At 40.3% G+C, this 14962-nt stretch overlaps 1 protein-coding gene across 1 annotated transcript in view; it reads right to left on the bottom strand.

Moving 5' to 3' along the window:
• spon1a (spondin 1a) overlaps positions 1 to 14962 on the bottom strand; it is a 226078-nt gene that overhangs the window by 41223 nt on the left and 169893 nt on the right. The window contains exon 7 of the mRNA XM_061880688.1: positions 4831 to 4895. Coding sequence (XP_061736672.1) covers positions 4831 to 4895 — 65 coding nt within the window. The remainder of the gene's footprint in view (positions 1 to 4830; positions 4896 to 14962) is intronic.

Here is a 14962-nt window from a genome sequence, read left to right as displayed (position 1 = left end):
TGTTTTATTGGGTACGACAAGAACAGCCCAGCTTATCTTGTGTATTATCCAGACACAGAAACGGTCCAAAAACACAGGCTAGTGAAATTCACAAACAAGACAGTCAACGAAAAAGAAACATAAACACATGGGCCACACACTGAGTATCAGGACAGAGAGGTACACCCCAGGGTAATTGACAGTGAGGAAAATGATGATGAAAAAATGGGAAAAATGCATCAGGTCAAAGTGTTAAAGATGACGTTTCTGTTTCAGAGATTGAAGGTGAACAGTCTAGCGCTGGGGGTCAGGGAAGAAAGAACCCACCTTGCGTTAGGAGAAGGCCTGTGCGCCTTCAGGAATATGACATGGAAGACATAGCAGAAATGCTGGTAACTAGTGTAGACTCATGTTACAGTGCAGTTTGCGACATACCACAAAATTACCAGGATGCCATACAATCAACCAGGTCACAGCAGTGGATAAGTGCAATGAATGACGAAATGCAGTCCCTAAAAGGGAATAATATATTCAAAATCACCCAGTTACCACCAGGCAAAAAGGCAGTGGGGGGTAGGTGGGTGTATACACTCAAGAGTAATACGGATGGGTCAGATAAGTGTAAAGCAAGATTTGTTGCCAAAGGTTATAGCCAAAAACAAGGAATTGATTATGAGGAAACATTCTCGCCTACTGCTGACAAGACAACTGTCAGAGTAATCATGCAAAAAGCTGTGAAGGAAGATCTAGTTTTACATCAAATGGATGTGAAAACCGCATACCTACACGCACCAATTGACTGTGAGGTCTGTCTCGAACAACCTGAGGGTTATGAGAAAAAGTCAAAAACAGGAGAGAAGCTAGTATGCAAATTAGAGAAGTCCTTATACGTTATCAAACAGTCAGGTCGAAACTGGAATTCTCTGTTACATGCATATCTCACTGAAAACGGTTTTGATCAAAATCTTGCTGACAACTGCCAATACACAAGGGAAAAAGATAATGAAAAGGTGATTTTGATTGTGTGGGTCGATGATCTGATAATTGCTGCTAACAATGAGGAGGTTGCGCAAAATGTCAAAGTGATGCTCACTGAGATTTAAAATGAAAGACCTAGGGAAATTAAACTACATTTTCTAGGGATTGATTTTAAACAGTCAGAGGACCAATTCACAATGTCACAACACAGGTATGTGAACAAAATCCTCCCCAGATTAGGGATGCATGATTGTAAGGCCAGAGAGACCCCATGCGAGTCAAAACTCGAATACACAGAAAGTGCACTAATTTAATGGAAGAGTAAAAAGCAACCAACTGTTGCACTGTCTACCTGCGAGGCAGAATACATGGCCTTAGCGTCAGCCATACAGGAGTGTATGTATTTGCAAGTTACTCAGGGAGCTATATCACTAGCTAGAAATCCAGTAAACCGACAAAGGTGCAAACATATTGATATCAAATATCATTTCATTCATGAAACTGTGAACAGTGGAAAAATATGTTTGAATTATTGTTCTACTGACAACATGATTGCTGACTTGATGACAAAACCAGCCACTAAGCTAAAACTGAAGTAGTTTGCTCAGTATTTGTTTGGCACTTAGAGTGCAAGAAAAGCATATTGTGTGCCAAAATGTGTTGTTGTTGTTTTCTTTTCTATGAAAAATAATGTACCACAATAAGCTAAGAGCGAGTGGGGGTGTTAAGTGTTGTACTGTTATACGCCCTTACTCATTGTGTCCGTTAGAGGGCAGTGTTTACCTCCATATTACCTGTGTTACCTGACACCTATGTTTCCTGTTCCGGAGTCATGAGTTCAATGTGTGTGTAGAACGGCAGCACAGTTACGATGCTGCCGATACAATAAATATCCCTACAAAGCCAAAGGTAAAATGTGTCTCATGAGAGTTTGACTACATCTCCACCGCAACGCACGATGCTCATCAATTTCTAAAACTCTTTATTTTTTTGTGATAGAGTGATTGGAGCACAAAAAGCATTCATGAAGTTTGGTTCTTTTGTAAATGTATTATTGGTCTACTGAAAATGTGTCCAAATCTGCTGGGTCAAAAGTATACATACAGCAATGTTATTATTTGGTTACATGTCCCTTGGCAAGTTTCACTGCAGTCAGGCGCTTTTGGTAGCCATCCACAAGCTTCTGGGTAAACTTCTGGTTGAATTTTTCACCACTCTTATTGACAAAATTGGTGCAGTTCAGCTAAATGTGTTGGTTTTCTGAGATGGACTTGTTTCTTCAGCCTTGTCCACACGTTTAAGTCAGGACTTTAGGAAGGCCATTATAAAAGCTTAATTGTAGCCTGATTTAGCCATTCCTTTACCGCTTTTGACGTGTGTTTGGGATCATTGTCCTGTTGGAACACCCAACTGCGCCCAAGACCCAACCTACGGCAGATGATTTTAAGTTGTCCTAAAGAATTTGGAGGTAATCCTCCTTTTTCATTGTCCCATTTACTCTCTGTAAAGCACCAGATCCATTGGCAGCAAAACAGGCCCAGAGTATAATACTACCATCACCATGCCTGACGGTAGGTGTGGTGTTCCTGGGACTGAGGGCCTCACTGTTTCTCCTCCCAACATATTGCTGGTTATTGTGACCAAACAGCCACATTTTTGTTTCATCTGACATATTGACTATCGGCCAAATCGTAGAATTGTGTTACATTTTAATGCCTCTGATAATTGCATTTATTGTGTTTTAAGGCCTTAAAGTTTTGCCTAATCCATTTAATAACTTTTAATACTTTTTACTGCCCCACGGAAACCCCGAGCTCACAGCGTCCCTCTGTTATCCGACTCCCTCGTCATGTGACATAGGTGTCTGTCTGTTATTTTGCTTCCTGGTTTTTATGACCCGCCTGATCTTGCCCCTGATTGGTGAATCCATTATGTTTTGCCCTAATGTTAGCCAATTGTGACTCATCACACAAACACCAACCAATCTTCATGGATTTTCTCTGTATGTATGGATGTTCTCATTCATCCGGGGGTCATTGTTTTTTGTCCACATTTTTTTGGGGACCAAGATTCGAAGTCCATTTTCTTTTTTTGTAGCTTGTAGCTTTTGATGTAAGCTACAAGCTACATGAGTCTAAAAAAGCTAAGCTACAGGAATCGTTCAAATAGCAGCAAAGCTCTTGCCAAGCTACTGGGAAATGTAGTTAGTCTCTGTAGCTTCGCTACTTCTAACAAGCTACTGCCCAACACTGCCAACCAGAATGTTGAGTACAGCGGTACCTTGGCTTACATTTCTTGGTTATTTTTTTGCTTCAGGTTGTGGGCAAACATTTGGGTTAAAAGCCAGCTAAAGATGCCTAGTAGACGGATAAAGTTTTTTTTTTTTTCTCTGGGTACAAAGGAAGGCAGTGTGAAGGACAGTGCCAAGAAGAAGCTTAAGATATACATTGAATTTAAGAACAAAATAATACCAACATATGCAGCGCTGTGTGTATAGGCTGACTTAGCAAAGCAATGCAAGCATAAACTTTAACTGCTGTAGAGCCGTGTGGCTCTGATGGTAGAGCTTTTCTCCTGTTTGGTTGCGGTTGGCGCCTTTTGTGGCAGCTTCCGCCACACACTGAATGTTTGTGTGAATGGGTGAATGTGACTTCTAATGTAAAGCGCTTTAGGTATAGTGCAGGTATAATAAAGAGCTATATGCTGTAAATACAGAACATTTACCATTTAAATTCTGTATGACTAATTACAGAACATTACTTCTCTGAAACGACTAAATACTTTGGAGAACAGGCATAACAATGACATCTCAAAAACGTTCAGTTTCATCTGAGGACCTTAGTGATTTAGTAACAGAGTGTACATTTAGTAAATAAAATGTCTCCAATTAGAATAGCATTTACACTGTCGAGAGACCTTGATCCAGACATTGGTCCCACGGATGCTTCTGCTGTGTCATGCTTGTTAGTGTCTCTCCATGGTGACATTTTCCATCATCATTGGCTCTTGACAACCTCCACGGTACAAAGCTACTTCATAAATGCATTGACCGATTACTTCAGTAGGTTAACCAGCCTGTGCGGCTGCCCCTTAATACTACAGTGGCTTACTATTTTTTGGCAGAAAGCTCCAGAGAGGTCGTTACTTTACTACTTCAATCCCGTCATAGCACAGCCTTCTGACAATTATATGACTTTCACACATTAACGGCTCACTGCTGCCTCTTGAGCAGGGGTCTCAGACACGCGGCCCCGCGGGCCAATTGCAGCCCACAAGACGTTATTTTGCGGCCCCCACCTTAATATGAAAGTTTAATGTTAGTGTGGCCTGCAAGTTTTATATAAATGGCGCTTGACAGCGTTGTGTTATTTGGGTCCAAAATGGCTCATTCAACGTTCTGGGTTGCCTACCCCTGTATTGGTGGAAAAGCGGCAAATGAGTGAAAGCGACAGAGATGTTGCCATGGAGACAGGTGTTCCGGTCACACCGCAACACCTGTCCGTCAGTAAAAACAGTCCCCGATAACCTGGACCAATTCAAATCGTTATTTGTTTTTTTTATTGTTTAACTTGCATTGCCTCACACGATGAACACTACATATACTTTTATATGACGCCGGATAACACCGGGAGCCGTCACTTTTTTGCGCTCGCTATTATACAATTAGAAATGCTGAGGAGTAGGCAAATTTTTTTTAAATAATTTTTTTCTCGTGGTCCAGGCTTACCCAGACTCTGCATCCAGTGGCCCCCAGTTAGATTGAGCTTGAGACCCCTGCTCTTGAGGGATGAATTGGTATCATGACACAATAGGAACTGCCGCTTGCATGTTTCGATATATTTACAGTAAGTCCAAATGTCATGAGATACTTACACATTAAGTGGTTGCCAGGCCGGCCATTGTGCTTTCATTTTGATGACGGTCAGGACCTCGTCACCCTAAAAAGACAAGAAACACACTTTCAAACCATTATGTATGTGCTGCACAGAAAGTCCAATAAAACAATAATGAAAGCATATATTGCCGTCTCACAAGAATTGCTAATGCTGTGATTTATTTAATTTCCCCACCACAAATCTGACAGGTAGGCCCAAGAATGGAAGACTAATCCTATTTCAAATGTAAGAGTTTCACCGAAGGCCTACTTCCCCTGAGAAGGAACTGAATTTATTAAGGCAACAGGAAGCTGAGGTCACAAATCCATCCGACTAAGCCGTCAACTGATGCCTTAGTAGGCCATTTGAAAAAAAAAAAAAAAAAAAACAACTGAATATTATCTCCAGGCATAGTTTTAGAGGTGATTGAAGATAAACAACTGTACAAGCTTATAAAAAAGCCTATGAATGAAGAGAGCAGTTTTATCAAACATAGTCAAGAGAAAAAGCAAACAACGACACCGATTACTGAAAAAGAGGGATGTTCTAAACAGGTTTATATGCTACCGATTCCAATGCCGAACATCCATGATACCAATACCGATCACATCTATTCAATCAATTGTCCATTTGTTTACGGTATGAAGATGAAGGATTCAAATAGCCTTATTCATTGTGGTTTACCTGACACATGAAACATGGCAAATTGGATAGTGCACTATCCACTTGTGCTTCTAGATGGCAGTAGAGTGTTGAAAGTTTTAAAAATGTGTTTTGTGGCAATTCCAACTTTGACCACAGTGTCAGTTGCTATGTAGAGTGGCACTTTCAATCATTTTTAGGAGACTGCATTGTATAATAATTAACCACCTCTCTTCTTCTCATGTGAGATCCAACCAGGAATAGGGCCATATGAATCCATTCTCTACTGTATGGTGAGTGCTCTCGAAAATTTGATTGAGCTGTCTGATAATGGCTTTTTGCCGATATCCGATATCGTCTAACTCTTAATTACCAATTCTGATTTGAACCGATACTGATATATACAGTTGTGAAATTAACACATTATTATGCCTAATTTTGTTGAGATGCCCCGCTGGATGCATTAAACAATGTAACAAGGTTTTCCAAAATAAATCTGTCAGAATGATTGCTTCTAAATTATCACAAAAAACTTTGTATTACATTGTGTTCCTGACAAGAAGACAAAAGGCTGTATTTGCAACCAACCAAGAAGAAGGCTCGTAAAACTCCACTGGGATTTCAAAGCGGACAGATGGCAGGATCTGCCCAAATTCCAGAGGAACTCTTTTTGAACTATTTTATGGAACGCTCTTTGAACTATTTTATGGGACTCTCTTTGAACTATTTTTTGGGACTCTTTCTGAACTATTTGACGAACTCTCTTCGAACTGTTTGGTAACCAAAAGCAACGCTGTTTACGACCCACTTCCCTCAGGAAGCAGCAGTGGGCAGGAAGGGGGAGAAAGTCAAATATAGAAGGAGGAGTACAACCTTTTGGCAGAGTGTGGTACAGGACTGTACAGAGAGTACAGTGGCCATGTCTCTCCTCAGATCTGAGTCCAAATGTAATTCTGTCTCTGTTTGATTATTTGCCTTTTGTCTTGTTTAATAGATGTCATCAGTGTTTAACCTGGCATCTTCTTGATCCTTAAAGCCGGATTACAACACGTCTGACGATTCCAGCAAGAGTGAGTGAAACCAGAAAGACCATGGCATCCAAATTCTGATTGAGGACCTGCTTTTTCTTGATTTTGGCTGGAATTGGACGACTGACGGAAAACCGAGGACAAGAGGAAGGAACGCAGAGTTCAGTGAGTATGTTTTGAATAACAAAGAAAGAGCGTGTGACTGAGGGTTACGACGCATAGACAAACCCTGTAAATCCTAGGCTATAACAGGTAAAAAAGCCAATAAGACCGGTGACGGAGCCTGCAAAGGGAAAAATATATATATTATAATAATAATAATAATTCTGGGAATTCAATTTTGAAAATAAGCTAAAAAAAGCAACTCAAATTCTAAAATTGAAGAGGCCAAAATACTGAAGGTAAACGGAACCGTGAAAACTGAAACATCCGTAAAAGCCATAAACAAACATACTGGAGGGTGACGGAGCCCACAATGAATTGAAAACATTGTAAACCAATATCCTGAAGGGCAACAGAGTCCAAAATGCAGACTTGAAATGGTCTTTTCAGAAAACTGAACATTTTCTGTAAAAAACAATAACCTGGAGGATGGCAAAGTCCACATGAAAAATTTAAATATCCGCTGATCAACATACTGAAAAGTGTGAATGTGAGAGTGTGTGGGAGTAATCGCCATTAGGCTATCACTCCATATTAAAGTTGTGAGAAGTAAATAGTGGGTTATTGTGGAATCATTATGCAAGACACCTCCACTGGGGAATAATCTCCAGTAGAAGCGACGTGTACCACAATAATAAATTAAACCACTATTTTACAACAAAGACAAAAATAATCCTTATAAGTTTGGCTCTGTAGGGGACGACAGATTACTCCAAATTCTCAAAATGGAAATACGGACAAAAAGAAACGCAGATCTGATATGTCGATTATAATCTATTTAAACCAAAATAGAAGACAACAACAACGATTACACCCTACTGCGTGTTGCCGTTTTAGGAAAGAGGGACATTTTGCAAGAGACTGTCCTGAAAAAGGAAAAGAAAATAGAAGACAGCTGCAACAACAACAGCGATTACACCCTACTGCAAGTTAGCGTTGTGGCAGAGAAGGACATTTTGCAAGAGACTGTCCTGAGAAAAAATTAACAATCAAAAGAAACTTAGCATGACTGTTAAAAGACGACACCAATTAGTCATGTTGTCAGTGAATGCCATTGGTGGCAAGATCGCTGCAAACTTGTTTGTTTGTTTGTTAAAGGGGAACATTATCACCAGACCTATGTAAGCGTCAATATATACCTTAATGGTGCAGAAAAAAGACCATATATTTTTTTAACCGATTTCCGATCTCTAAATGGGTGAATTTTGGCAAATTAAACGCCTTTCTGTTTATCGCTCTGTGGCGATGACGTCAGAACGTGACGTCACCGAGGTAATACAGACGGCATTTACATTTTCAACACATTGCAAACACCGGGTCTCAGCTCTGTTATTTTCCATTTTTTCGAATATTTTTTGGAACCTTGGAGACATCATGCCTCGTCGGTGTGTTGTCGGAGGGTGTAAGAACACTAACTGGGAGGGATTCAAGTTGCACCACCGGCTCGAAGATGCGAAAGTGGAAAGAAATCTGCCACCAGACCCCCATTGAATGTGCTGGAGTGTCTCCACATTTTACCGGCGATGACAGACATGGCACAGAGATGTATGGATAACCTGCAGATGCATTTGCAACGATAAAGTCAACGAAATCACAAAGGTGAGTTTTGTTGATGTTGTTGACTTATGTGCTAATCAGACATATTTGGTTGCGGCATGACTGACAGCTAATCGATGCTAACATGCTCCGCTAATCGATGCTAACATGCTATTTACCGGCAGTGCTAAAGCAGACATGGCACAGAGATGTATGGATAACCTGCGTATGCATTTGCAACAATAAAGTCAACGAAATCACAAAGGTGAGTTTTGTTGATATATGGATAACCTGCAGATGCATTTGCAACTATATTACGTTTCCTTCCACTCACATTTAATGCGAAAAAAAACACTTACCAATCGAAGGATTTAAGTTGCTCCAGTGTCACAAGATGCGAAAGTCCTGATCGTTTAGTCCGCACATTTTACCGGCGATGCCAACGCAGCTATTCGGCCATGGCTATGAATAGCGTCAATATCTATTCACTCAATAGCTTCAGTTTCTTCTTCAATACTTTCATACTCCAACCATCCATTTCAATACATGCGTAATCTGTTGAATCGCTTAAGCCGCTGAAATCCGAGACTGAATCCGAGCTAATGTCGCTCTATCTTGCTGTGCTATATTGTTTGTATTGGCAGCACTGTATGACATCACAGGAAAATGAACAGTGTCTTCACAGAGAGCGAAAAAAAGGCACTTTAAAGCTTTTTTTAGGGATATTGCGGGACCGGTAAAATTTTGAAAAAACTTCAAAAAATACAACAAGCCACTGGGAACTGATTTGTATTGTTTTTAACCCTTTTGAAATTGTGATAACGTTCCCCTTTAATGTGTGTTTAAGTGTGTATCTTTCCAGGTACAAATTGTGTAAAAACCATGAAGGTTCAAATAAAAATAAAAATAGGTTAAAATTAAATTAAAATAGGAGAAAATCTCAAAGTGCTAAAGTGAGTTAAAAGTAAAAATAGATGAATAAATAAGAAGAAATCAAGAAGATTTAATGCAAAATGGAATAAACTTATGCGACAGAGATAATGTGGGGGGTATTGAAATAAGATATGAAGAAGATGTAGACTGAAGATATACATGTGTGTTTGTGTATATATGTATATATATTTATCCTAGCCTCTGGTGAGGGCGGTCGCATTCTCCTTTCCCTCCTTCCCTGCTTGCTCTCTTTGTCTTTGTCCTTGTATGAACTTTTTAAAAGCCTCTTTCTTTGCGCTGTCCTCTAATCCAAATTTCAATATGAATATGATCAGCTGGACTCGTGACGCTATTGACACAGTGTTTTCGACAAGAAAAAGAGGTTCAGGGGAGCCTGGCTGCCCTGATGGAACCATCGCTGCGGGTTACGTGCGGGACTCCTGGAACTCATGGAGGATCATGTGCCTCTCAGCTCTTTCCATCGAGGACGTCGAAGACATCTACCTATTTGGAGCTGTGATCACGGGGCACTTGCTGATTGGGCTGGGCATTGCTCTGGTGTATCGACAAATTCGGAAGACGATGGCAGCCACTCAAGGGGCCCAACGGCTGTTCAACGCAATGGAAGGATTGGGTCGGGCTGTGGGAACACAGACTTGTGCGATTTCTGAGTTGAATCGCAAAATGGATCTCATCTTGGGAAAGTTTGCAGAGAAGGAATAATTAATTGGAACTAAAAGAGGTCCAGCATGGACAAGCAGAGAAGACAAGTCAATATTTTGTCTTCTCGAAGGAAAACAACTTTTTATCTACGATTTGGACTCCCTGAATGGCCTTGCCATGGAGCAGGCTGTTCTGAAGAAAATCTCCCGAAGACTCCTCAAAGATATACGCTTTTGACCTTCCTTTTTGTCAACAACATCTGTAGCCGAACTTTATCGGCCTCAGCCATACAAAAACACTTCACCTTTCCCGAGTTAATTGGGCATACGCACACACATGACCCCGACCCTTAAATCAACACCCTCACCAACGCTTATCTCCTCTGGGGTTGTGGAATGGCCGAGCGGCGCTACAGAGCGAACAGCGGGCCTGCGCAAACCCACCCCTCCCTCTGTTGCAAGTTGGTGTTATATATGTATGTTTAATGTGTGCCATGCTATGTGAGGTTTTTTCCTTGGACTCAGACTAGACATCTGCTGAGGGTCTAGCCTTGGACTGATATTTTTTTACTCCCCCCCTTTCCTAATGTCAACCTTTTCTTATCTTTTTAAGGAGCGCTGTAACCGGCTGATCCGTCGGCGGTCTCGTCTTGTCCCCCCCTGTAACGTGTGTCTGCTCTTAGCGGGACTGTGCCGAAAATGTAATTTCAGTTCTGATGTGTCTTGTACATGTTGGAACGGACAAATAAAAATGATTCTGATTCTGATATTTATTTATTTATTTATTTTAAATAATGTAACAAATAAAAACCTAACCTAGAATAATAACTATATGAAGAGTTGATATGTATAGCATGATAAAATGGGATACATGTTTATTAGTTAAGAAAAAAAAACCTAATAAATAAATAAAACAAATAAAAAAACACACTTCAAGTGTTGCTGACCTTTGTCCTTAGGTGTGCACTCACGCACTCACACACAACTTTGTGTGCGTGTGTGTGTGTGGCGCATTGGGGGAGGTGTGAATGTATTACATGTAAGTTTAAAGTAGGTATAATTTTGAAGTGTAGTATAACATTCTTAGGTTGAATTATGTTTTAGACATTTGCAGTACACCATATATCTGGGTGTTGAGCTAAGATAAGATAATTGATTGATTGATTGAAACTTTTATTAGTAGATTGCACAGTTCAGTAAATATTCCGTACAATTGACCACTAAATGGTAACACCCGAATAAGTTTTTCAACTTGTCTAAGTCGGGGTCCAAATTAATCAATTCATGGTACAAATATATACTATCAGTATAATACAGTCATCACACAAGTTAATCATCAGAGTATATACATTGAAATATTTACATTATTTACAATCCGGGGGCAGGATGAGGAGCTTTGGTTGATATCAGTACTTCAGTCATCAACAATTGCATCAACAGAGAAATGGACATTGAAACAGTGTATGTCTTACTTAGTAGGATATGTACAGCGAGCAGAGAACATAGTGAGTTCAGATAGCATAAGAACAAGTATGTACATTAGAAATACATTTGATTATTTACATCAGTTTATTTACAATCCGGGGATATGGGATGTGAACGGAGGAGGGTATTAGTAAAGGGTTGAAGTTGCCTGAAGGTGTTGTTTTAGAGCGGTTTTGAAGGAGGATAGAGATCCACTTACTTTTAAACCTGTTGGGAGTGCATTCCTCATTGATGTGGCATAAAAAGAAAATGAGTTAAGACCTTTGTTAGATCGGAATCTGGGTTTAACGTGGTTTGGGGAGCTCCCCCTGGTGTTGTGATTATGGCAGTCATTTACGTTAAGGAAGTAGTTTGACATGTACTTCTGTATCAGGGAGGTGCAGCGGATTTTATAGACTAGACTCAGTGCAAGTTGTTTAACTCTGTCCTCCACCCTGAGCCAGCCCATTTTGGAGAAATGGGTTGGAGTGAGGTGTGATCTGGGGTGGAGGTTTAAAAGTAACCGGACTGGCTTTTTCTGGGATGTTTGGAGTCTAGATGTGAGGGTTTTGGAGGTGCAAGCGTAATCGAAAAAGGGTTGAACGAGAGTTCCCGCTAGAATCTTCAAGGTGCTTTTGTTGACCAGAGAGGAGATTCTGTAGAGGAATCTCGTTCTTTGGTTGACCTTTTTGATTACCTTGGGTGCCATTTTATCACAGGGAAGATTGGCCTCTAGAATGGAACCGAGGTAGGTGATCTGATCTTTCCTGGTGGAGTTTATAGTGTGAAGTCACTAACTTTCTTAAGGTTGATGTGGGACCCAAATAGGATGGATTCTGTTTTACCTAAGTGTATGGATAACTTGTCAGCGAGCCAGGTGCAAATACTAAGGAGTTCAACACTGAGGATTTGTTCCAACTGTGACTTGTCCTTGCCGGATACCAGCAGGGCCGAGTCACCCGCAAACAGGAACAATTCACAGTCGCATGCTGATGGCATGTCATTTACGTATATTAGGAACAGTAAAGTTCCTAGTATACTCCCCTGGGGGACTCCACAGCTTACTGAGAGGGGAGGGGACACTGTGCCGTTCACCTCTACCACCTGTTTCCTCCCCTCCAAGTAAGATTGCATCCAGCTCTATGAGGTTTTATCGAATCCGATTGCTCTGAGCTTATCCAACAGTATAGCGTGGTTAACGGTGTCAAAGGCCTTCTGAATGTCCAGCATGACCATGCCGCAGTATTTGCCCGCGTTCACCTCATGTTTGATGTGGTCGGTCAGATAGAGCAGTGGTTCTCAACCTTTTTTCAGTGATGTACCCCCGTGAACATTTTTTTAATTCAAGTACCCCCTAATCAGAGCAAAGCATTTTTGGTTGAAAAAAAGAGATAAAGAAGTAAAATACAGCACTACGTCATCAGTTTCTGATTTATTAAATTGTACAACAGTGCAAAATATTGCTCATTTGTAGTGGTTTTTCTAGAACTATGTGGAAAAAAAGATATAAAAATAACTAAAAAATTGTTGAAAAATAAAAAAGTGATTCAATTATAAATAAAGATTTGTACACATAGAAGTAATCATCAACTTAAAGTGCCCTTTTTGGAGATTGTAATAGAGATCCATCTGGATTCATGAACTTAATTCTAAACATTTCTTCACAAACAAAATAAATCTTTAACATCAATATTTATGGAACATGTCGACAAAAAAATCTAGCTGTCAACACTGAATATTGTATTGTTGCATTTCTTTTCACAGTTTATGAACTTACATTCATATATTGTTAACGTATTATTCAATAAATATATTTATAAAATATTTTTGAATTGTTGCTATTTTTAGAGTATTTTTAAAAAATCTCACGTACCCCTTGGGTTACCTTCAAGTACCCCCAGCGGTACGAGTACCCCCATTTGAGAACCACTGAGATAGAGAAGGCATGTGTCAGTGGTGTGGTTAGTTCTGAAGCCGGATTGGAATTCGTACATTAGTTTATTAGTGACAAGGTATCTATCGACCTTTTCATAAACTATTTTTTTCCATTACTTTCGAAATGGAACTGAGAATAGAAACAGGTCGGTAGTTACCAGGTTCTAATTTGCTTCCTTTTTTATAAAGGGGGTTACTCTTGCTATCTTGAAATCCTTGGGTACTTGGCCTTGTTTGATTGAGAAGCTTATTATAAGTGTAATTATTGGGGAAATGGTGGTGGCAGAGTCAATGAGAAATCTGGAGGGGATATTGTCAAGGCCGGTGGCCTTGTTTGGGTGGAGCGTGCTCAATTTATTAAGCACCTCGTCAGCTTTCTAATTTGAAATTGTTGTTGATTACGCCTAGCTTTCTGTAGAGGGCTTTAATGTGTTCTACACCAAAGCGACCAGAGTGATGGGACAGCTTGTTAACGAGAGTTGTGGCTATGCTGGTGAAAAATGTGTTAAGTCTGCTTGCTACCTCCATTTTGTCTGTAATGAGGGAGTCACCCTCCTTGATGTTGATGTTGGTGAGTCTGGTTTTAAGTTTCTGGCCGCATCCAGGAAGCTGGTTGTTGAGAATTTTCCAGAGGCCACATGGCTTATTTGTGTTTTCCTCTATTTTGTCGTTGATTTCATTTTTTTCAAGGATTTAGTCAGGTTGTTTGTCTTATTTCGAAAGGAGTGAGTTGAGGTTATTATTATTGGGCTGTTTATCTACTTCGGTTTTACACTTTTGGAATTCAAAAAGTATTTTCTGTCTCTGTCTTTTATGGCAGCTAAAGGGTCTGGATTGATCCATGGTTCGGAGCAGGCTTTGATTCTGACTGTTCTCAGGGGAGCCATATCATTTAGTATCGCTAGGAACGCTGTTTTGAAGGGATCCCAAGTATCTTCAACCAGGTTGTTCGTGAGCACAGGGGACCAGTCCCACTCACCTAATTTAAGGTTGAAGTTATCGCTAGAGTATGTTTTAAGGGATCTGGATTGAGCTGTTATGTGGCCATTGGCTTCGGGTTTAGTTATTTTGCACGTGCAGAATGTTATTATAGTGGTCGCTAAGACCACAGATCATGACCCCACTATTTTTTATGTTACGCCGGTCTGATTTGAGGATGAAATCTATGGTTGGTTGGGTGGAATCACACACCCGTGTTGGGAGTGTTATTAGCTGGGAGAGAGCGTGCACATTACAGAACTTGCTGTAAAATTTGAAGACAGGCGCATATCTGCGTTGAAAATCTGTGTTCAGATCTCCAGTTATAATTTTCTTCATGTTGTCTACACCAGCTAAGCACTCTTCAAGAGCACCATAGAAATCACTCTGATTAGGGGCTGTATACAGTTCCTATCAGTACCGGCTTAGCATTTGTGAATTTGATTTCTGCCCGCACAGATTCAAGGGCATTGTGGTTAAAATTACAGCGAGTTATGTATTTATTATCCTGGTGAATATACATTCAAACACCACCACCATGTTTATTCCTGTCCTTTCTGATGACCGAGAAGTTTTCTATCTCTATCTCTGAGTCAAAAACACTTTCATCTAATTTAGTTTTAGAGAAACAAAGGATTTTTACCTTATTGTTGTGGAACATTTCTCTGATTTGGGCGGGTTTATTTCCAGAGAGGCTGTTCACATTAAGATGGATGATGTGTAGCCCACCGGAACCAAAAAGAACATCAGAGTCCGTTGGGGAGAGGTACTGTCCAGAAGATGGAGGGCT

Source organism: Nerophis ophidion, linkage group LG02, assembly GCF_033978795.1.
Source record: "Nerophis ophidion isolate RoL-2023_Sa linkage group LG02, RoL_Noph_v1.0, whole genome shotgun sequence".
Lineage (NCBI taxonomy): Eukaryota > Metazoa > Chordata > Actinopteri > Syngnathiformes > Syngnathidae > Nerophis > Nerophis ophidion.
This window is presented reverse-complemented; position numbering and strand designations above follow the sequence as displayed.